Raw genomic sequence first — 24,898 nt, forward strand, 5'->3', positions numbered from 1 at the left:
AGAAATCAGGGGGAGAGAAAGGGACAGTAAAGAGCAATGTATAAAAGACTTGTTTTAATTTGCTTTGTTTTCTTTGTTTTCTTATTTCTAAGGCTTAGATTGCGGCCTACTTCCAAGTCCAGGAGGGCTTTGGCAAATGCTGAAATAAACAAAACGCGGAACATTTCTATGGCACCCTGGGAGTGTCTGGAGGACGTTCACTTGCATTTTTTCATTGTAATGCTTACAATAGCCCTGAATCTCGTATTACTGAGCAGGAAAGAGGGGAGAGGAGGATATTCAAATGGGGACACGCCTGAATTTGCAGTTCGGGTAGGTAGACAGATTGGGTTCTTTCAGGTCCCTGTTGCCTTTTCATGCCCCTCCTTCCGTACCTGTCAGATCCAACATTCCCAGCTCCTGCAGCCCCACATCCCCACTGGGGTCAGTGTTGTTGAGGACAGCCAGGGCATACTTTTCCTCATACAGCTGGGTCCCACGGATGATCAGGAGGCTTTCCAGCTGCAGGTGGCGCACGTGGTTCTTGGCAATCAGCACATATCCCTGGACCTCTCTGATGTCCTGGAGACAGACAGAAAAGGTGAGAAGCTGAGAAAAAAGGAGCAAGGAATCCTCCTTGCGCGGCATGGTAAGTTGTCCAAAGGCCACCCAGGGCGACCCCTGGAGAGAGGCGGAACCGCCCATCCTTACGTAGAGTCGGTGTGGTGACTCAAACCTGAGTTCCCAGTTCTGGCTGGAATACAACTCCCATCATCCCTAGCTAGCAGGACCTGGAGCCAGGGATGATGGGAGCTGTAGACCAACAACAGCTGGGGAGCCAAGCTTGACAAACACTACGTTAGAGTGTCAGATGAGGACCTGGCAGACCAGGGTTCAAATCCCCACTCAGCCCTGAAGCTCACTGGGTGACCTTGGCTTTGTCGTCATTTGCTATCTGCCATACTAGAAGCTGCAAGGACACCCAGACAAAAGGCTTCAGATTACAATCTCAGTAGATGGGCAGATTGCTGTGGGAGAAGGCAGGCCAACGAAACACTTTTATTATTATTATTATTATTACCTGGGGTCCTGAGCCATGTAGGGCTTTAAAAGTTACAACCAGAGTGCCAAAGACACCAAGGGTACAAGAGATTTATCTATATATTACCTGTACAACAAAGGCTCTTAATACTCGCTGCTTTTTCATTTTGGCGACAGAAATTTAAATATATCCAAACAAAACCCCCATGGCACCCGCTCTGCTCTTTTCATCGGCCACTGAATCCCCAGCACAGAAGAAGCAGAAAGCATACTTGCAGAACAAACAGCTCAAGAAGGTACAAGCAAGAAGGCCAAGCCGCATTCTCCAGCATTTCCTCACATTTCTGAAAGGGTCTTTTTAGTTTCCACTTAGGGTATTATTGTTCGTTTGAAAACAAGCGAAAACCTGAAATGGCAGGGTTCTAAAGCCCTTATTCAAGCTCACCCCTATGAGACAACCACTGTGGTTGCTCTCCAGTCCAAGCTATTCCTGCCAACTCTGCTTATCTGCAGGTGCAATCACAGCACCTGAAGCTAGTGTGGCTTCTTTCGAGGAAAAGGGTGGCAGCCACAGGTGGAAACCTTTTGGAAGCACCTTCCCGTATGTGACACTTTCACTGTGATAGGGAGAGAGACATGCAGATTTCTATGGCACAACCTGACGCCTCCGCTCCTGGTGGAATGTACTCTTCAATCTCCATCAACTTTCCTTCTCTAAACGCTACTTGAGAATATGAAGGGGCAGGGTGGATCAAATTGATTTAAATCACGATTTAAATCATGGTTTAAAACACTAGTCAGGAAGATTTGATTTAAATCACTAGTCAGTAAGACTTGATTTAAATCATTATTTTTTTACAGAAAGACTCCTTCTTGCTGGTGTAATCTTAATATTTACAACCAGATGAAGGTTTCATTTTTGGAATAATAAATTTTCAGAGTAGTTTCTTACAGTTATATCAAAAATTACTGATTTGGTTATACTATTAGAAATACATAGACAGATAATTATGAAATTGTTGTGAGGTTTAATAAGTTAACTGTTTATATTTGGACAACTTTTCTGCTGTACTTTACTGGAAGGAAAAAAATAACCATTTCCTTAGTAACAATTTAAACAATTTGTTTAACTAAAGCAATAACATTATAGCATATGTATCCATGTTTGTTAACTGATGTGATTAAACAAGTAAAAAAACTTAGAGTTTTAGCACACATGAAAAACTTAAAACAAATCCTTATTTCCTGATGAATAGCCTTTGGACTATAATGTAACCTAATTAGAAAACTATCGTTAGAAATATTTTTCCTCCAAAAGCATTTTATTTTAAAAATCCAATTAAAAAAATCTGATTTTGGGGGTTATTTTTTTAAACCCATTGATTTTTATCCACCCTGTGGAGTGTGTGCCCACCTTCCCTGTTTCCTCCTCTTCTCATTTTCATCCCATAAAGAGAAGCTGTCTTGAGAACATGCATTTAACTTCTCCCATCACACCCACCTTGAGAAAGGATGTGTCCACATCTGCCGGCAGATAAGTGATCTCCAGGTTGCCTTGCACAACTTGACAGTTCTCATAGAGGTGGCGGAGGGTGGCGTGGTGGTTTTCTGGGCTGGAGGGATGCTGCAGCTTCATGTCGGTCCCTGTGCAGACTGCGAAGGAGGAGGAGAAGTGCAAATAAGGTTGGAATCAAGAAAAGGGGGTATCCACACACACACACACACATGGGAGCATGTCTGCAATCCTAAACTCCTTGTTATGAACTCCTTTTGAAAGGCTTGGGTAAAACTAGAATAGCTTCCAAATGTAAGGTAAAAGTTCCACATATATAAACCAGTGAATCAATACGCATTATCGTGACTGTGAGTAGTCTGAAGGCACCCTTCCCAAAAGATATTGAATTAGCAATGGGAAAAATAAATCAGCACACTAGGAATCTCAGCTCTCTCTTTTGGGTTTTTAAAATTTAAGTTCCTATCCCTCAGGTCTGCTGGGAATCTCAGAAGCTCATGGGAGAGCCAAGGTGAGTTGGAATTCAGTGCTCCATTTACTGTATTTTTCCATGTATAAGACTGTATTTCCGCCATATTTTTTCAAGTTTAAAATTGGGAGTCGTCTTATACACGGATAGTGCATATGGGGGATTTCTTTATTTGGAGTCCCCAAAAAATAGGGGCCGTGCTATACATGGGGGCGTGTTATATACGGAAAAATACGGTAACTTTTTCTACTTCATGACTAGCAGAAACAGAATAGTTTAGACAAGCAAATACCGGATTTTTCCGTGTATAAGAGTAGGTTTCCCCCCCTAAAAAATAATGTCAAAAAATTGGGGGTGTCTTATACACAGATACATCTCCCATTTTCTTAATTTGGAGTCCCCCGAAATAGGGGGCATCTTATACATGGGGGCGTCTTATAGACAGAAAAATACGGTATATGCAAATTGGATTAAAATTATGCAGAATTCATTTGGGGGTACAGGTTTTTAATTCAAGTATACAGAACCGTGCTATTTATAGACAAGCTGCTTCCCCCTCTAGAACAAAAAACTGAAAATAAAATGATCTTTGTAAATTGAGCAGCCTTTCTGTTACAGGCCTCAGGTCCTTGGCAAGTGATAAACTTTACGCCTGATTGTGGGAGAAAAGGCAAGTTTTAGGAAGCTAAGTTCTGTCTTTCCCTGTAAATGTGAGGCTTTTCCAGCTCTAGAGCCAAGATATAATTTTCTGGAAAGATTTCTTGGCTTTAAACAAGACATATGTCAGGCAGAAATCCAACAGGTGGCGTTCCCTGTGTGGAAAGAAGGGCATCTTTTAAATCCCTGTGCAACAGAGAGCTCAAATAGGCAGTGCTGGATGGTGATTTCATACACTGGTTTGAACTAAAGAGGCCATTTTATTTTATTTTATTTTATTTTGGCTTCGGGAATCTCAGCATGCAACTCATTCCCGGAGGCTGGAATCTATCCAAGCCATTCTGAGCCAAGCAGAAACTTCTCTCATCCTTTCAGAAAGCCTGATACTTCCTGTGCTTCTCCCCCACTCTTCAACCAACCAGCATGCATTATTCCCCACGTACAGCCTTTTCGCCTCAATAAAAATCCTCCTCCAGATTCCTAACACCAAAGACAACACAGCACTATCTGTTACTATAGGAAATGCTGGGCTCCCGTTTCAACTTGGTAGCTCATTTCAATAAGTTCCTATTGATTAATTCCACAGCCCAGCAGTCTCTCTCTCTCTCTCTCTCTCTCTCTCTCTCTCTCTGTGTGTGTGTGTGTGTGTGTGTGAGAGAGAGAGAGAGAGAGAGAGAGAGAGAGAAAGAATTGCTGCTCCTCAGCCAAGGAGCTCTACAATTTGACAAAACTTGGCATTTAGGAGGAGGTATGGAGGGAGCGACTGTTTCGAAGATCATCTCACTCAAGATTCAACGGTTTGCAATGACCTTTGTTTGTGAACAAACGCATTTGGGACTAAACTGAAAAAATTAAGTTTTCCAAGCCAGATAGAAATAGACAAAACAAAGTGTATAGCTTCCTCACAAACCTTGGAATAAGATAAACCAAGAGGCCGGTAGGTTTTATGTAAATAACAGGCAATTAAAAGCAAGAGGAAGGGTTTGTAGAAGTCACACAACCGTTACAACAAAAATCTGCTCCCTTTCCCTTATGGGGTACCCCAAGAGCCCATGTAGAGTCATTATTTAGGACTAGGTTCTCTATGTGTAGGAGAAAATAACAAGAGGCCAACCATAGAATATTGAGAAGCAAAGCAGCTAGGAAGCCTGATCTTTATTAAACTGTTGCAACAGGGGGCTCACAACCCCACGCAGGAGGGAGGAGGAACCCCGAATATTGGTGTGCAAGTCCTTATATAGACTTTTTAAGTTGCCCACCCTGCAGCCAAAGACCACACCCCTGAAACATCATACATACATCACAGAAGGAGGTGGTCAACAACAGAGGAGGCGGTCTACAGCAGAAATCCTGTTTGCCAGAGTACCTGATAATGGTCACTGGTTGCATTACCTGGGCAGTCTGGGCATTCTTGAAAATACTCAGTTCCTGAATCCAGGTCACAGACTCACCCTATGCATACACAGATACACCCTTAAGACAGGATTTGTGAGCAAAGAGACAATGGCGAGGTTTTCCCATTTCCTTTCTCCTTGCAGAGGAACATTTGAGGTCAATTTGGGAGAGTCATAATGGTTTCAGGACTATTTTCCTGTACTGTTTCAGACATGTATACGTTAGCCAAAGAAATTATTTTTGAAACAACAACCAGACTAGCATAAGAAGCAACATACTAAAAGCTGCAACATCCAGCTCACTATAAACAGTTCCACCATCATCCACATTTGTCAGGCTGGCTTTATTCCAGCGCAGGGGGTGACAGAGTCCCCCCGCTGAGGACTGCTGGCCACACTCCTATGTGCTATTCAAAGGCCCTATGTGGTCCCCGAGGCCTCCTCCCAGCCTCTGAGAAGGGGAGATGCTGTGTGGTAACCCAGGGGGTGGGGAAACTTTTCCACCACAAAAGCCATATTCCCTCATGGGTCATATTATGGTGGCCTTGGCTGGAGAGAGAGAGAGAAAGACAGACAGACAGAGACACAGACACACACACACACACACACACACACAGAGAGAGAGAGAGAGAGCCGCCCTTGCTATAAGCAACACCCTACAAGATGCAGTGAAGTTTGGGGAAACTAGTACAGCATCAAGACACCAGTGATATCATATACCGTATTTTGTACAACCAGGCATTACTATGTGCGATGAGGTGGTGGGAAACTGTGGCTTGCTTGCAAAGCAGCAGAGACATGCATTTAAATGAGTTTTTCTTTCTCCGTGTGCTATTTTTAAAAAATCATAGATTAATACAGAAACAGGATAGAATCGATTTATGGGTTAGCACATGCACAGATGATACAGAATGGAAACTGAATGATTTGCCCACCCCTGGTCAGAGGTAGGTAGCCTTACCATGGGGCAAGATTCCGCCCCACAGATGGTAACTACCCTAAAGCAGGAGTGGGGAAGCAGGAGTTGGTCCACCCACTGTGGACCAACTCTGACAGGTGTGTGGGATCATCTACCTGAGGTCATACTGACACCCGCAGATTGACACCTGTCAAAATTCAAAGGTGGTCTGCAGAGGAAGCTGTATTAATCTAAACTGCTTCCTCCAAATGGAGAAAGAGAAGCCCCCACTCCAATGGAGAACTCCCATGTGCAGTAGATCCCAGTGAGGTTCCCCACTATTCCCCTAAACTAGGGTAAGCAGAGAGGGAGACACAGCTGCATCATTTAACAGCAATGGGAAGTTCACCTGCACAAATCCTATTGAAATATGCAGCTCCAGTTCATTTTCACTACGCTTGTGCAGGAGAAATGTGCTGGCAGATTGTACCTCATCTTATCCAGTGTGCATTCGGATTGCCCATCTCAATCTGAGTCCCGGTTAATCTAGTCTTTTCAGAATTTTCTCTCATAAGTACCTTCTTGTACAGTCGTACCTTGGTTCTAGAAAGGAATTCGTTCCAGAAGTCCGTTCGACTTCCAAAAGTTTGAAAACCAAGGCATGGCTTCCAACTGGCTGCAGGAGCTTCCTGCACTCAATCGGAAGCTGCAGAAGCCGCGTCGGACATACGACTTCCAAAAAACGTTCACAAACCGGAACGCTCACTTCTGGGTTTGCGGCATTCAGGAGCCAAAACGTTCGAGTCACAAGGCGTTTGGGAACCAAGGTATGACTGTACAGTGGTACCTCGGATTACATACACTTCAGGTTACATATGCTTCAGGTTACAGACTCCACTAACCCAAAAATAGTACCTCGGTTTAAGAACTTTGCTTCAGGATGAGAACAGAAATTATGCTCTGGTGGTGCGGCAGAAGCAGGAGGCCCCATTAGCTAAAGTGGTGCTTCAGGTTAAGAACAGTTTTAGGTTAAGAACGGACCTCTGAAACGAATTAAGTACTTAACCCGAGGTACCACTGTACTTGGATGTGAGGCTGTGCTTCGTGGCCAATTTTACATGGGAAGAACTGAGAGGATACAAAGCAGGGCTTTCTTGCTGGCGGCACCCACTCTGTAGAACTCCTTGCCCCCCACACCCCCCCGTATAACTTGCCGCAGCAAATAAAAAGCTTCATTACAATTGCACTGTATTAAATCATTAGAGGAACAAGTTAATTTTAAACAAGTGCAAATGTTTTCTTTTTCTTCTCTTTTTCTCTTACTAGCATGCCACTTTGAGCAGCCTTAGGAAACGGAACTCAGAATTATAATAAAAGTACAGGGGTACCTCGGATTAAGTACTTGATTTGTTCCGGAGGTCCGTTCTTAACCTGAAACTGTTCTTAACCTGAAGCACCACTTTAGCTAATGGGGCCTCCTGCTGCTGCTGCGCTGCTGGAGCACGATTTCTGTTCTCATCCTGAAGCAAAGTTCTTAACCTGAGGTAATATTTCTGGGTTAGCGGAGTCTGTAACCTGAAGCGTATGTAACCTGAAGCGTACGTAACCCGAGGTACCACTGTATAGTTAATATGGCCTTCCTTTAATAGGGACCGAATAGAAACAAGCTTTAAACGCTTTCTGTGGGGAAAGGACCATTCTTCAGACTTGTTATGCACTGGAGATTTTGCACTTTGTTCCTTGAAAGAGGAGGGCGGGGGAAGGGAGATTGGCACTAAGAAATAACAGGCCAGTTATAACATTCAGAGCAGGAGAGAAACAAGCTTGTTTTTCTGGTTGGGATGGGCGTCTTCTCCTCATGTTTACTCCATTCCCACGCGGGCCGTTTACGCAACCCTCTTTCCAGCACGGACAAGCACCAGAAAGAGAAGCAGAACCAGCCTTCGCCTCTAGAGGATCGGTAACATGACGCCAAGGAGCCCAGTGGCAGCCAAGTGACCGATCCCACAGACACACAACCCAGCAGCTCCCAATCAGATAAAAGTCTGGACAGTGGGGAAGAAACTGACACATTCCTGTTGGCAGAAGAAAGTGTGATTCAAGTCAGGTCCAAGGTTCAGCCGGAATGAAGCAATAAGCGTGGTGGGACTAATAAGTAGGTTAAAAACAATGAACAGGTGGACTCAGGTTTACCATGTGGCTGAGAACTATTTGAAAATAATCTCAAAACAAGTTCCACAGACTTTCAAATTGTGTTTTTTTTTTTGTTTGTTTTTTTTTATTTATTTCTTCTGCTCCAGCCGAGTCTATTTTGGGTACCTCTCCCTGATAAATCATTTTTCTCTCATTTGCCTTTGGGGGATGCCTTGCAAAAAATGTTGTTTAGTATGCATACACAACTCTTCATTTGTGGCATTTCAGTCCCACCCACCCCAGCCAGGACTTTTAAGAAGTGAAATCTCTGACTGGATTCTTGTTGGCATGAATGTAAATGAACGCTGAAGTATCATGCTTGATACAGATTTCCATTTCACATTCTGCAGCTGGAAAGATTCCCTTTGAGTTATTGGTAACGTATTACCACAAGTGTGTCTTCTTAGCGCATCTTTAACCAAATGAACAAACACCCTTTTCTGCTTTTAAAGTGGTGTAGGGCAGGCTACTTGCACAGCAAATGAGTACCGTCTGCAGCAGAGTACATAGTCCTCAGAAATCAGTAATGGCAAAGGCATCAATTCAGGCAGGAATCCTTTCTGTAAGGATCCCTTTGTCCATTTGTGAAATGTACTGTAACCCAGTGCAGCCCAGGTACTTATGGGGAGGAAGAGGAGGAGGAGGAGGAGGAGGAGGAGAGCAGGATATTTCCCCCCCAAAATGGTGGATGTTATCAGAGTTTCTATCCAGCAATATTTCCAAACAGTATAGCAGGTGTGCACAACTTCTGGCCTACCAAGCTGAACAAACAGCCCAGCAGGCAGAAGAATATATAACCTGATAGTGCACAGGTCAAGTGGCAGGCAACCCACAATACAAGGCTGGTAAGCAAGGTTTGGGTTGGTAGATTCACCAACTGTCTAGACCTGCAGTATGGCAACATGGAAACAAGGTGTTTTTTTTAATCAAGAGGTTTTTTAAAAAAAATAAATTATAAGGACTGGTAATTTTTATTTAAAGAAACGGGGAGAGAGAAGGCGAGCACACACTTGCAAGGGACATGTATTTTCTCTCTAAATCTTAATTTTAATGAACTGGCCCTAGGATGGAGAAGCAGTTGCCCAAGTCCCAGGTGTATTATGGACAATGGATTAAAACAACTACTTTGGCACGACAACCAATGGCAGAATTTGGATCTTCAAGTTGCAGAAATATTTTTGGCACAGTAAAATAATAGGTACAGCAGCCTTAGACGGTAAACCAGCAGCAACAACAGGAAAGGCAGCAGCAACAACAACAACAACACCACAGGCCTATCTTACAAATGACTGACAACGAGAAAAAAACAACCTCTTATTAAACGTAATAGAGTTTATGGCTGAGGCAGGATATGAACTGAAGGTTCCTCCTACTAACTGTGTGCATTTATATCCACTATACACCATTAATAGATTAGAACTTTGACAGCATCTAAATCAAATTAGAAGTTTACCACGAGTACAACCACTAGTTTGTTCTAGATTGTATTATCAGATGACAAAGGGTCACAGAACCCCTTTACTGCTAAATGTCACACAGTTTGGGACTTCCGGGTTAGCGCCTCCGGCAATGGCGGAGTTCCTCTGATCGGGAGGAACTTGCTCCTTGGAATTTAGGGTCTGGCCGCCACGGCGAAGGCGGAGACCCACTAAAAATCGCAGGCGGGAGAAGCCTGTGAACGTGGGATTCAGCTGGCACCTTTTGCGCCTCCCCTACTCGCGGGGAGACCCGGGTTCGGGTATCCGGAGCGATGTGGGGTGAGTGGTGCGGTTCTTCAAATTGACTGCTTCTTTCACGGAGTGAAGCCACATTGCTGTTGCCGGAGAGCGCTGACTTTTTCCTGTGGACAATTTGATTCTAAACAAATACCCGTGAGTAGAACGGAAAATTGGATTTTTAAACGTTTTAATTTGGCAGCGAAACGGGGAGGTTTCAAACAGGAAGTCCGCCTTCCCCTTTTGTAAATAGATTGAAGCAAAGAATTTGCAAGCTAAAGTCTTGGAAAGTCCTATGTAAAGGATTAAACTTCCGACGGCTAAAATCATTAAACCCCCCTTGGAGGCAGGAGAAGAGGGGGGAAATTTTGGATTGGGTAAGCCTGTAGGAGAGAGTGAAGAAAGTTGGATCACCACCGCTCTGAACCTGGAAATGGACTGCTAGTAAGACTGACGTTTTTGGGAAAGTTCATTGACTGTGACAGTTAGTTAAATAAGAGAAATACATTGTTTTCATTGTCTCCTTCTGCGTTTAAAAAGGAGTAAAAGTAGCTGAAAATTGAAACTAATTTTACTGCTTGAACTGTGCTTAAAAGGATTGATACAAACAGAAATTGTTTCCCTCTAGAGGGAGGCTTTGAAATTGTTACAAGAGTTGGGCTGGTGGAATCTCCAGCTGCAAGAGAAAACCGTGAGATTGACCTTGGATTGCTTGAGAATGTCGACAGAAGAAGCCTTAGTGATTGCACTATGCAAGATAAGTGAGTCATTGGAACAGCTCCATAAAAAGATGGACGTGATGAATATTAAAATTGATATTTTGGGACAAAAAGCGACTAATTTTGGACAAAAAGTGAACATCTACACAGAAACTATTCAGGAACCGATACAGGAATCTACAGTACTTTGACATGCCAAATGGTGGAGAAAGCGAGGGAGAAAGTTGTGGTTGTTGAACCTAAAGTAATACAAGTGGAGAGGGAGAGAGCCCCAGCCTTACATAGGCAACTTGATGATTACAAGTTGTTGCCCTCTATGATTGAATTCAGACAAAGTCAGATTGGAACCCTGCTTGGACTGGAGAAGGAAAGTTGGATAGATCACCTCATGCAGGGATTTAGTGACCTTTGGGATCTGGACCTGGGTCAGAAGGAAATTAGAGTTGTGGGGACCTGCAGATTTGGAGGGACTTTGAAACACGTCCTGAAATATCTTTTGGATTTTAGTTTTAACCACGGAGATGTGGATGACATGTCGAGAAGGAATAAAAACATTGTTAGGTTGGAGCTCCCTCGAGACCTACTCTTCAGCATCAAAGAAAGGAAATTAAGAAGATCAGCAGAAGACAAAGTAAAGTGTATGTATAAATGTGAAGAAGACTTGCAGAAGGGACCTGGAAAAGAGTTAAGAGCCTCGGACAGAAGAGTACCAGGTTGATGGACGATATGGAATTGACGGAAATGACTGGCAGAATCCGAGACCAGGGAGAAGAGACGGTGGAAGAAGATTGGAAAAAGTTTAAAGTTTATTTATAGAAATATGGTAAAATTAATGAGTGTTAGAAAAATGTTGGAATGAAATTATATGGCCTTAGTAGAAGTGTTATAAGGAGTTGAGCATAAATAAGTATTATAGTATTAATGGAAAATAAGGTTAAATAAGTTAAGATATTTATATGACAGAAAATAGTGAAAGATGGAAAGGATTTGCTGAAACAATTAATAGAAGTGGAATACAAAAAGGGAGGTGAGAGGAAGTCGATGAAACAAGGGAATGAAAGATAAGGCATTGAAATGGTATGATGTATGTTTTTAAATTGTTTTTGTTCTGTTTTGTTTAGTTTAATGCGTTAATGTTGTGTGGTGTATTGTTTATATATTGTATTGTTTTTTCTTTCTTTTGTTTTTTCTTCCTTTTTTCTCCTTTTCTTTTTCTTCTTGTTTGTAAGGTTTAAAAGTAATAAATATTATTTTTAAAAAATAAATAAATGTCACACAGTTTGGGGGATTTCTCCAGGTGTAGAGCCCCCTCCCTGCACAACATGCTACACCTGCCAATTTTTAGGTCAACAGAGCTATACAAACAACAAAGAACATCAAAACATAATCTGCTTTGCAACTATTGACAGATGTAGGAGCCCTGCTCCAATTGCAGCTAGCCTCCTTGAGAGCAAAGGAGAAATATGGACATTTATGGCAGATGAAAGAAAGAAAGAAAATTAAATATAGATTTTCAGGTTGGGACTGAGGTGCCAGTTCTGAAAATATTCCAGGTGACTTTAGTGAAGTCACAATCTCCATTTTCGAATGAAGAAAGCATTTATGTGTGGAGGCCTAGATTGGCCTTTTGGGGGATTCTTTGAGGAATGACTTCTGCAGCAGAAGCTGCGGCTCAACCCTTCTCCCTCCTGGATCAATGGTGTCATTAGACTACCCCCGGGCGGGTTTGGCAGGGTTTGACAACAAAACTGCTTTTTCAAGCCGGGCATGTTTTAGAAAGGAAAAGTGGCTCGTTGAAGCAATGCTGGTGGAGCCGACATGCTCCACCTTCTACACATTTTGGGCATGCCCATGCAGCTTAAAGGAGCTAGAATCAAGATAAGCTCCCCCACTTCACCCAGCCTAGTTGCCACTGGGAGATCAAGACTTACAGCAGGGGTAGGCAACCTAAGGTCCGTGGGCCGAATCTGGCCCAGTTGCCTTCTAAATGCAGCACGCAGAGCGTGTTTTTACATGAGTAGAATGTGTCCTTTTATTTAAAATGCATCTCTGGGTTATTTGCGGGGCCTGTCTGGTGTTTTTACATGAGAAGAATATGTGCTTTTATTTAAAATGCATCTCTGGGTTATTTGTGGGGCATAGGAATTTGTTCATTCCCCCCCCCCAATATAGTCCAGCCCACCACATGGTCTGAGGGACGGTGGACCGGCCCATGGCTGAAAAAGGTTGCTTACCCCTGACCTACAGTATAGCAGAGGCTGTGAAAAGGAAGGAGCTGCTAAGCATTTGATAGGTACAGGGCTCAGTCTCTTTACACAGGGGTAAACAACTTTGTGCCTTCTAGATATTCTCACATGGGAGAGAGCTGATACAGCAACAAAGAGGGGAAATGTACTCTGTGCGTGTTCAGAGACCCACTTCAAATTTACGTCAGACATTTTAGAGCTGAGTCAGCTCTGACATGCAATTCAATCACAGGGTTTTGGATAAATGCACTCTACCACTGGTAAGTCACACCAGGAAGCTAGACAATAACTTTTATTATCTCGTTTTCAACAACAGCAACACAGCACAGGAAACTTGACTTCATCCAGATACAGCTATATTCAGGGTCACCTAGTGGCTACACCATAAAAATGACACTATCCGCACAAAAACCAAACTTTGGCAGGGCAAGTAACAGGCGTGCTCTTTTTTTTCAACTCCCGGTTTTTAAAATGTGTGGTTGGTGAAATTCAGCATTCTTTTTCTTTTCTTTATTAAAAAGGCACATTTACAGCTCCCCATGTTTTGAAGGGTGCATCTCAAAATTAGTTAGGGCATCTAAGCCTACAGATGGTAGGACTGAAGGAGAAAGGTCTTAGTTTTGGAAGAAAACTAAGCCGCATGCAAGGGGTTCAATACTTGCCCATGTAAGGACAGAAACACCAGTCTGGTAAGCAAGGCTACGATAAAGTGTGTCAAGTTTCAGCAAACACTACAGATAAGTTTCCAGACACAAGTGGGAGGTTTTTGAGGAACCCCAACACTGGGAAAGACAGTTGTGAAGAAAAGTGCTGTCCCCACATCCTACAGAGAGCAAAATGGGGAAGAGACTAGCGTTTGCTGGGGGATCCTTGCAGCAGTCTCAGAAACCCTGCTCCTTTGGCATTCTTCACCCCAAAGGAAGCCCTATATATTCTATGGTTGTGCATTGCCCATGGCAGACACCTAATGGGGAATTCTACCATGGCCGAGGCACAGCAGCCATATCCCTTGCCAAAGAGCAGTCTCGCTTCCTCAGCATCTAGGGCTCAGTGGGGACTCTCCTACGGGACAATCGACTGAAAAGGGGCCGTAATAAAGTCAACTCCCAGCTGCCCGAGTTCTCAGCGTGTCCGCCAGTGGTCTCCCAGCAACCAAGCAGTAAGAGGCCTCAGGCCTGGGCCACCCAGACAAACAGAGGGCCTGGACTCTTTTCTAGTGCTTGGTATAAAAAGAGTGGGAGGACACATTAAAATTAACTTTATTACAGCTGGTGAGATTCAGTTCCGGACTGAGCCCCCACAGCTTTCGTAGATGCTCTCCTCTTTGCACCACTTTCTTTAAAAAAAACTTTAAAAGTGGATTAGGCATGTGTAAACAAACCAAATACAGCTGAGGCAAGTGGACCCGCTTGTTTTCAATTAATTCAGCAAGGAAAGTTAGTATGCTATTGAACAGGGCACCAGGTGCCTGCAAAAAATGAGCTATAAATCATATCTACTCTTCTGTGGCTCCACCCCAATTCTTCCAACAGAAGAAACCATAGCTAACTAGAAGCTCTGCATTCAGACACAGCATATTTCTGAATACCAGATGTTGCAGATAAACAACAAGGGAACATTGTTGTCCTCGTGCGCTGCTTGTAAGCATCCCAAAGGTATTAAAACAAGAGTGCTGGACCTGAAGGTCAAGTGATTTGCGCCCTGGAGGAAGGGCGGGATATAAATTGAATAAAGAACAAATAAATAAATGAATAAAATCACAACCTGAGTACAAAACAGAGGTGTGGTCCAAGCACAAAGCCCACAAACCATTTCTCCTTCTAAAAAATCACCAGTCCTTTGATTCAACTGCCTTCAGTGCTATGGTATGTCCTACTCTGAATTTCCCCTTTCCACCCACTCCACCTTCAGGCTTCACATGTTTGCAGACACAAAAAGAAAAAAGAAATTCAGGTAAGACTCATAGAATAGCGCTATAAACATTTCCTTCTTCACACAACACAGAGTTAACCTAAGGAATTCAGCACAACACAATGTGAGGATGGTCACTAGGTCTGGGAGTTTTTCCGGAAGGATCAGAAAATGTCAAGGCATTTGGTTAACAGACCTATGAACAGCTAAAATAGCTAAATGGAACATCAATGTTAAGAAGTAGCATCTTTCTAAAAAGCTAGGTGATTCTACAGGCAAACAACAGGAGAAGGCCGTCACCTTCACATTCTGCCCATCTAGCTGCTGTTGGATATAGCATGGTAGACTAGATCACACTAGTTCTTTCGGTTTATGAAATTGTGCTATGAATTAGTTCTCAAGGGAAAGACAGAAGATCCACACCCTTCGTGAACCCCATCAACAGAGCCAGAATGGATGGAGATAAGGCACTAGATCTGACCACCTCTCTGAGGAAGCAGAATTCTTGCAAACCAAAACATGAAATTTGAAAGATGTTGATGGACAGATGCTGTCTAATAAGCACCCATTCGCCCTCCAACTCTCTGTCTCCTGCTTGCACAGCTCCCGGCTTTGAGGGAGCCCTTGGCAAACTGTGCTTTGCTGGGGCTCCTCCTAAGGTGGTGGGCTTCCTAGATGCATTCTTACTTAGCAGAAGCAGAAGGGAGAGGAAGCCAAAAGGAACAGCCACCCATGTGGCATGGTACTACTAGCAGTGCCTCTCAATTTCCCTTCCAGACTTGGTACTTTGATCTGTAATCTTGCTGAGGAGGATAAGAGCGCTGGGAAAAACAAAGGAGCTATAGCAGCTGCACACACAGTGCTCTGTGATAGCAGGGGTTCAATGGGAAAGAGTTTCTATTCTGCACAGTGACCAGTCAAGTGGCTAAACAGAAACCTAGGTAGGATTTGCAGGGGGTGGACTAGATGACCCTCGGAGCCCCTTCCAACTCCACAAATCAATGATTTGCTAAATCAACCTCCAACTCACAACAACCCCCACCCTTAGTGTTTTGGTATCTACCCCAGGGGCAGGGAACCTGTTGGCCTCCAGATGTTGCAGGCCTCCAACTCCCATCATCCCTAACCATTAGCCATGGTGGCCGAGGCTGATGGGAGATGGAGTCCGATGTCATCTGGAAGGCCACAGGTCCCCATCCCAGGTTGTCTATAACCCATGGAACATTCCATTCCACACTGGATCTATCATAGATAAACAGCTACACAGCTTTAAGCAACAAACAAACTATCCCAAGTGCAATCACTTAAGATAGCAGTATATTTAAGGGGAACCTAGAAAATAGCATGTCGTCAAAACAAGTGAACCGCAGGACCCCCTGTAATGACACAGAAAAAGTTGTGGTGCAATTCTAGACTGGCATAGCAATGCATAGCGCTTGAGTCATGCTGCTACTGCTGCAGCAGCGTTATGAGGGATTTGGGGTGCTGTAACAGCCTGGTAGGGGACGCAGGTGGCGCTGTGGGTAAAAGCCTCAGCGCCTAGGGCTTGCCGATTGAAAGGTCAGCGGTTCGAATCCCTGCGGCGGGGTGCGCTCCCGCTGCTCGGTCCCAGCGCCTGCCAACCTAGCAGTTCGAAAGCACCTCCGGGTGCAAGTAGATAAATAGGGACCGCTTACCAGCGGGAAGGTAAACAGCGTTTCCGTGTGCGGCTCTGGCTCGCCAGATGCAGCTTTGTCACGCTGGCCACGTGACCCGGAAGTGTCTCCGGACAGCGCTGGCCCCTGGCCTCTTAAGTGAGATGGGTGCACAACCCCAGAGTCTGTCAAGACTGGCCCGTATGGGCAGGGGTACCTTTACCTTTACCTTTTTAACAGCCTGGTGCTGTGGTGTAAACCATTGAGCCTTGGGCTTGCCGATCGGAAGGTCGGCGGTTCAAAAGCCCACGACAGGATGAGTTCCCGTTGTTCAGTCCCAGCTCCTGCCAACCTAGCAGTTTGAAAGCACGTCAAAGTGCAAGTTGATAAATAGGTACCGCTCCGGCGGGAAGGTAAACGGCGTTTCCATGCGCTGCTCTGGTTTCGCCAGAAGCGGCTTAGTCATGACCCAGAAAAACTGTCTGCGGACAAACATCGGCTCCCTCGGCCAGTAAAGCAAGATGAACGCCGCAACCCCAGAGTCGTTTGCGACTGGACTTAACTGTCAGGGGACCTTTACCTTTACCTCTTTTTAACAGTCTGGGGGCAGGGACACCAGCTGCCTGTGGTAAGTGAGTAGTGCTTATCTATCTCTCCTTCCCTCTTTTGGTCATCTTACAGCAGAAAGAATCCCTGGGATTTAAGAGCATGGCAATGTCCGTTACAATTACCCAGCACATTCTGCTATTAAGGAACAGGGGTGGGTTGCTGGGGGAGAGAGATTGGTGGAGAGTTGGGAGGTTGAAGGTTCCTGCTTGCTCTGTAAAACCATTAGAGAGTTTAATATTTAACAGCAGCTGCAATAGAAGAGAGGTTTGGTGGGGGGAAGGTTCTGGCGGGAGCCTGAAGGTCACTATGGAAACAAGCTAACTAAGGTCAAGGGAGTGTGTGTACCCCCCCCCCCCAATCTCATGCTAATATCCTAACTCAAGGAAGAAAGAAGGAAGATTAAAGAATGAAAATCAAGTTGGGACCTTGCCAAATTATTGTCTCATTTTTGTATTGGTTTTGGGGTCTGTTCATGATTTACAAGGGCTTTTTTAAAAAGACACACAGATTACCTCAATAATCCTTACAACCAGTGCTTTTTTCTGGGGTTTTCAAGGGTATGTAGTACTGGAACCTTTTCCCGCCAAATGTTAAAACTGTGGCACTTACTGTAATAACTTCATGGTGAGTACTGGCACCTTCTCTCTCTCTCTCTCTCTCTCTCTCTCTCTCTCTCTCTCTCTCTCTCTAAAGCACTGCTTACAACAACCCTGCCAAGTGTACCAGCATCACTGTAGTATATTACATATTAGACTGCAGAGACTGCCCAAGCATAATCTTGGCATTCACATGCTCTCGACCAGAATCCCGAAAAAAGTCTTGTTTGAATCTGCAGAACACACCATGCTTTTACAGCCCAACAGCTATCTGCATTTAAGTCTACCTCTGGAGTATGCAAGCCTTCAAGTCATACAGCATTCTTCAGCCAAACAATACAAAGGCTGCGACACCAACATGCACTCAGAACCGCCTCCTTCATTGGCAACTTTTTGACTGACTGGTTCATCCTAATTCTACACATTTCCCAAATCTCCAAATATGTGTGACTGTGTTAATTGATTTAAAATATAATGTGCAGGGGAAAAGACCATCTGAGTTGTGAACACATTTCTTAAATCCCTGGCCACCAACAATTCTCATGCACCTGGAGGTAGGAAGAAAAGCAAACAGGAGTCTTTGAGCCCCAGCACCTCTCACTTTGAAACTCAACCACTGGATTTTCTTAGCAGGATTATTAAACAAAACAAAAAATGACGAAATCCAAGGGATTAAAAAAATATTTACAAACAACACAGACTTTGCCTGCTGTACTTCACAGTAAAAAGAGCCAAAGAACAGCATGCAGCAAAGCAAGGAGCCAGTAATGACAAGAATGGATGATCAAATAATCCCCCTTTGTGTCATTTTCAGCATGTTGTTAGCATATCTTCCCTTGCCACATCAGAAGTTTTGCAACATTCCAGTAAACCCCATCAAATTTTCCTTCCCTGCCTAAAATAACATCATCAACTCAAGTCAGATCTTTGGTCCAACTTAAGTCCCAACTCTAAACATTTAAATTGTGTGTGTGTGTGTGTGTGTGTGTGTGTGTGTGTGTCAATTTACTAAAGCCAATTTGCCAGGGCTGCTGGCAGAATTCACATTCTCCATTCAAGATGCAGAACCAGGCCGAAATGCAAAGCCCAACCAACACCGATGAGAACAGTTCCCCTTACTTCATTCCTACATGCACATCTCTTCAGATCTCCAGAGACAGAAAGCTAGCTCAATCAACGTGGTGAAAAGGCCCCCACTTCAGTATTATTCGAGATCTCTGCACTAAACAGTGACTGTGGGATGCAGGGAGGGAGCATCAAGTCCGTATGCACTTATCAAACTATCCGGGATACAGTTTCAACCTCTTTGTTTTGCACCAGCCCTGCTCCTCTGCGTTTAACATCAACTTGGCATAATTTAATTGGTGAAGTCCCCACGAACACAACATGAGAGGTAGGGGGAAAGCTTCATCAGCTGAATTCCTGCAGCTCGTGCTCTTGGTTCCATTCCGGCATTTGATTCTTCCCTCGGCAGGGTTCCTTGCAGCAAAACTATGTGAACATTTTTGTGTTTGTTTTGCAATCAAACAATTAAGAACATCGATCGTAGAAACCACAACGCAAAAATTAACCCACAGTTTTACATCAGCTCAGACTCATCAGATGAAAGCTCTTATGGGAACGTAATATCTTATACCAAGTCAGTCCATCTATCTCCGTATTGTCTCCCACCTGGAGACGTCAGGGATCAAACCTGGAACCTTAAATGCAAAACAGATGATTCCCGCCCCCTCCCCAGCCACAGTGCTTCTCCTCTCCTAAATAAAGATGACTTTACATATCTTCACCTACTCTCCAAGGATGGTCCTGTGTGGTGGGGCTTCCTTTGAAAAAGGACTGGAAACTCCAGCTATCTCAAAACAGGGCAGCCAGATTCCCAAAGGGGAGGGTGATAGATACTACGCCATTGTATGCCAGTGTTTTTTTCATCTGCACTGGTCCAATTCAAAGTGCTAGTATTAATTTTTAAGCCCTATTTGGGACCAGTATTATTGGCATCTGTCCATCTCAGAAGACAATGGAATACGCCTCCAGAGAGGCTCACTGAACACCTACACTTTCAGCACCAGGTATATATCTCTTTATTCACACATACTATTTAACAACTATGGTTTTACTACATTTTAGTCCTTAGATCAGTTTTGTGTCCACACCCCCCCCCCTTTCCTGGTTGTGTTTCACATTTTTATTGATCTTTTACTGCCTCTTGATGGTTTAATGTTGATTTTTGGTGCTGGTTCAGTTTCTTGCATTGACTGTTTTTTAATGTCTGATTGTAGCCTCATTTTATTGATTTTAAAACTGGTGAACCACCCAGAGTGGTGTACAACAATTTAAAATCACCACCCACGCAATATATGTATGTTATCAACGGAACTCAAAAAGACACGTTTTTTCATTGTAATGCACCCTTTACCCACCCCATTTCCCTTGTAGCAGCAAAACAATGCAAAGGATACCATATATATTTTTTCAATCATCCACAAGCAGACAGCCCATGCCCAAAGCAATTGGGCTGAACTGCACTTGAGGATTCAGCATGAAAATGGTATAGTCCAGCGGTCAGCAAACTTTTTCAGCAGGGGGCCAGTCCACTGTCCCCCAGACCTTGGGGGGCGGACTATATTTTTGGGGGGGAAATGAATGAATTTCTATGCCCCACAAATAACCCAGAGATGCATTTTAAATAAAAGCACACATTCTACTCATACAAAAACACCAGGCAGGCCCCACAAATAACCCAGAGATGCATTTTAAATAAAAGGACACATTCTACTCATGTAAAAACACGCTGATTCCCAGACCGTCCATGGGCTGGATTTAGAAGGCGGTTGGGCCGGATCTGGCCCCCGGGCCTTAGTTTGCCTACTCATGGTATAGTCTGTCCAAGGGGTAGGGATGACGCACTCACAAGACAGAAAATACCGCGAAATGAATGGGCAGTTGAAATAACTGGACAATTCATAGCTCACAGACAAGCAGAAAGTAGACTGTAGGCCACTATCCCATTTAGAGTAGACCGCTCTGGGGGATCAGCAACTCTCCATATTGCTTCAGGACTCCCCATTTCAATCAACCCCAGGCAGCACAGTCCATGTGGATGGCGGAAGTTGTAGTCTTACAACAATATGATACCTCAAGGACTGCCTCCTTCCATATGAACATACCTTGAGATCATCTTCTGAGGCCCTTCTTTGTGTGCCTCCTCCATGAGAAGTCCGGAGGATGGCAACGCGAGGTCGGGCCTTTTCTGCGGTGGCTCCCCATTTGTGGAATACTCTCCCCAGGGAAGTTCTCCTTTTATACACCTTTAGGCTCCAGTCAAAAACGTTCCTTTTCAACCAGGCCTTTGGGAATGGGAGGGATTATCGGTTTCTTGCTGCTCTTATTTTTACAATGTTTTTCATTACAGGTAGGTAGCCGTGTTGGTCTGCCGTATTTGAAACAAATTAAAAAAATTCCTTCCAGTAGCACCTTAGAGACCAACTAAGTTTGTTATTGGTATGAGCTTTTATGTGCATGTATCTGAAGAAGTGTGCATGCACACGAAAGCTCATACCAATAACAAACTTAGTTGGTCTCTAAGGTGCTACTGGAAGGATTTTTTAAATTTTGTTATGTTTTTCATGTTTTTAAATTATGTTTTTATGCGGTCAACCGCCCCAAGATCTGCAGATGATCTGCAAATTTACAAAGTTCTTGAACAGACAGCTGTGCTCATCCAGATGTTGCTGTACTTCAACTCCTCTCCTCCTTCCCCACTGGCCATCCTTGCGGGTGAGCAACATCTGGGGGGTGGGGGCAAAGGTTCCCCACTCCTGCCATAAGGCACTTCTTATGTTTTTAAGGGAAGACATTTGGGACCTCCGGAGCAATGCCCTTCGGCAAGTTTTGACACACGGCGGGGGTGGCCTGCTGGGGATTTAAGTCACGTTAACTCGTCGAGACTGAATGAGAACAAGTCCCGCTCCGTCCAGCACCATCTCCCGCCTCCTCCTTCGCAGGCAAAACCCTCCCTTTCTCTCTCTCTCTCTCTCACACACACACATCCACTGCAATGTGTAACCCAAACAAGGCGACATCGTTTAACTCTGCCCTAACCGACTCGAGAGTAGAGCTGTCTCTCCGCCGCCCAGCTGGCAAGCAATTGCTAACGCGGCTCAGAAGCGCCCTGCGCCAGCCGCGCAAAAACACGCGTCGCAAGAGCGGCTCTGCAAACATGCGCCCTTTTCGCGTTGCAGCCCGGGCTTGGGGGGCGAAAAAGGGGGCAGAGAGGGCGGCCGCCGACATCTTCAAGGGCAGCTAATCCGCGCCCCAACGAGTTCTTAATGGGCCCGTTTCCTGGAAGGCGCGTGTGGCCCGAAATCTCGGCGCAACCGACGATCAGAGGAGCAGAAACTTCTCTCTGGCCCCATTTCCCAGACCCAACTCCCCCAACGTTTTGAACAATGCAAAGAACTGAGCTTTTGTCGATCACACACACACCCCACACAAAAACACACCAAACCCCGCCCGCCCCCCGGCGACTGACTCCGATCTGCGTTGACCCGGAGACCCGGAATTAATTAATTAATCAAAAACACGCGGCTAATTAATGAAATAATCCCGCCCCGAACGAAACCCGAAAATCAACAAGTTTGCGCACATAAGTTTCTCTCCTCTCTCTTATTTCTTCCAACTTGGAACCCCCTTTCTTGGTTGCAAAACTGGCTGAGAGATTCTTTCCTGGACGCCTTCCCTCTTCCTTTTCTTTGCTTCTCTCTCTCTCTCTCTCCCCCCCCCCCGCCCCAATAAACAGAAATAGAAACAAAACAAAACATACGGATTCAAACTTACCTTCCGTGCTCCAAACAACTCCTGGCCAGACCGAAACCAAGAAGAACCCCATGCAAAACCAGCAGGGGCTGGGAATGGGCTCCATTGTTTTTTCATTGCAAATCCCAGCTCATAATTTCGTCCGGGGAAGAGAAGGAAGGAAGGTGGGTGGAGATTTTTGTTTTTTTATTTTTGTTTTCTCCAACCGCCTTGGCAATCGTGCCCGGTTTGTTTTCTCGAGCTTCGCTTCCCCCTTTGCACTTTTCTTTGCAACCCAACTTTTCAACCCTTTTCACTTCCTTTACCAAAAAAAAAAGTCACTACCAGAAGCCACCACCTCTTCTCACTCTCTCTCTCCCACCAGCACCAGGCGTCGGGAACGCGCGCCGAGCGCGCTCCGGAGCAGGATTCCTGCTCCCTCGGGAGTGGCAAACGAGTTCTTCGTCGGAGCACGCCAAAGCCGTTCTCTGCCTCGTGGGAAATCAAAGCTGGAGAGAGGAGAAAACTTTGCGAAACGTTTTGCTTTGCCTCCTTGCTGCTGAAGGTGGAATTCCTTTCCTTCTCCTTGGGCGATTTATTTGGACACTTTCCAGTTCAGAGCATCGACCTTGAATGGACAAAGAGAAGGGAAATATATATATTTCTTGGAATTAAATTAAATGCAGGCTACGCTTGCCAAATAATTTAAGGTGGAGGGGGCGGTGGGGAGAGGAAAGTATATAAATCTGGAGTGGGGGGGGGGTTGGAGGGGGGGAAGGAAGAAACAGCTGTGTGATAAGTAGAACTGTCCAATATTTCAAAGGACCTTAATTAACTGATTAGGAGGCAAATAATTAATATTGGTTGTTTGAATACTGTACTGTAAAATACATGATTTCGGACCGTCACCGAAAATCGATATGCGTAATTGCCCTTCTGAAGGCCCTTACGATTTAATAAAGGACATGTGATTTCTTGAGAAATCACAATCCGCTCAAGCCAGCTAGCAGCAGAAACCATAATTTAGAATCATAGAATTGTAAACTTGGAAGGGACCTCTAGAGTCATCTAATCCAACCCCCTGGAATGCATTTGAAATATCAGATTGCAAAAATCCTAAAAGCAAGATTCAAAGGAGCCTTAACCCTTATGCTGGTAGCTCACAGCACCCTGGATGTTGCTTTACGTCAAGTCAGACCAATTGGCCCATCTAGCTTCCTGTTGTCTACACTGGCTGGCAGCAGCTCTGGTTTCAGGCAGGAATCCCCTACCTGTGGATGCTGGGGATTGAATTCATATTAAAATTCAGCCTCAGCAGTCAACTTTTACATTGCAGTTGCATATAATAGTGCTTAAGCTCAAAATAGGGACGCGGGTGGCGCTGTGGGTTAAACCACAGAGCCTAGGGCTTGCCGATCAGGTCAGCAGTTCGAATCCCCATGATAGCGTGAGCTCCCGTTGCTCGGTCCCAGCTCCTGCCAACCTAGCAGTTCAAAAGCACATCAAAGTGCAAGTAGATAAATAGGTACCACTCTGGCGGGAAGGTAAACGGGCTGGCTCCCTTGGCCAGTAAAGCGAGATGAGTGCCGCAACCCCAGAGTTGTCCGCGACTGGACCTAACGGTAAGGGGTCCCTTTACATTTAAGCTCAAAATAAGTCTGTACCGGGCTGCAGCTTGAACCACTTAAAGCTGACAACTTTTTATTTATTACACTTACAACCCAGCTTGCATACTTCTCGTTTTACCCTCACAACAACCCTGTGAGGTAGGTTAGGCAGAGAGTGAGTGACTGGCCCAACATCACCCAGTGAGCTTCATGGCTGAGTGGGGATTTGAACCCTGTTCTCCCAGATCCTAGCCTAGCCCTCTAACCACTGCACATTTCTAACGTACAGTGGTATCTCAGGTTAAGTACGGTACTTAATTCGTTCCGGAGGTCTGTACTTAACCTGAAACTGTTCTTAACCTGAAGCACCACTTTAGCTAATGGGGCCTCCTGCTGCCGCCGCGCCACCAGAGCACGATTTCTGTTCTCATCCTAAGGCAAAGTTCTTAACCTGAAGCGTACTGTAAATCTAAAATGTACTCGGGAGAGATCAGCAGTCATGTAGTAGACAAATCAATCTAAAAAGGGAAGGAATGAGAGATTTCTGGAATAGCCAAGGTTCAACTCCAGGACTTGTTGACAAGGCTCAAACCCCATCTGCCCTATGCATTTCAAGCAGTATCATACCACTTTAAACCTGCCCTCAGCCCCAGTTGTAGGAAGCATAGTTTGTTAAGGGTGCTGAGAGTTGTTAGGAGATCCCTTTCCCCCTCACAGATCCATATTTCCTAGAGTTGCCTGGGAAGAGTGATTTTTATTTTTATTTTTGGTTAAGCCACTCTGAAAACTGTAGCTCTGTGAGGGAAATAGGGGTCTCCTAGCATTTTTCTGCCTTTTGCAAACTACAGTTTCCAGGGCGCTTTGGAGGAAGTTGTTACCGTTTAAACAGATATGATAGTACTTTAAATGCATAGTGCAGATGG

The 24,898-nt window shown here is 44.7% G+C and overlaps 1 protein-coding gene across 1 annotated transcript in view; it reads right to left on the reverse strand.

Moving 5' to 3' along the window:
- The window catches only part of ERBB2 (erb-b2 receptor tyrosine kinase 2), a 59,699-nt gene extending 36,851 nt beyond the window's left edge, over window positions 1-22,848 (reverse strand). Inside the window, exons 1-3 of the mRNA XM_079948671.1 lie at window positions 22,411-22,848; window positions 2,522-2,673; window positions 375-561 (exon numbers count right to left, since the gene is read on the reverse strand). Of these exons, the coding sequence (XP_079804797.1) occupies window positions 375-561; window positions 2,522-2,673; window positions 22,411-22,495 (424 nt within the window). The 5' untranslated portion in view covers window positions 22,496-22,848. The remainder of the gene's footprint in view (window positions 1-374; window positions 562-2,521; window positions 2,674-22,410) is intronic.
- Between the last annotated feature and the right edge of the window lie 2,050 nt (window positions 22,849-24,898).

This window comes from Podarcis cretensis, assembly GCF_951804945.1.
Source record: "Podarcis cretensis genome assembly, chromosome: 13".
NCBI classification, from domain to species: domain Eukaryota; kingdom Metazoa; phylum Chordata; class Lepidosauria; order Squamata; family Lacertidae; genus Podarcis; species Podarcis cretensis.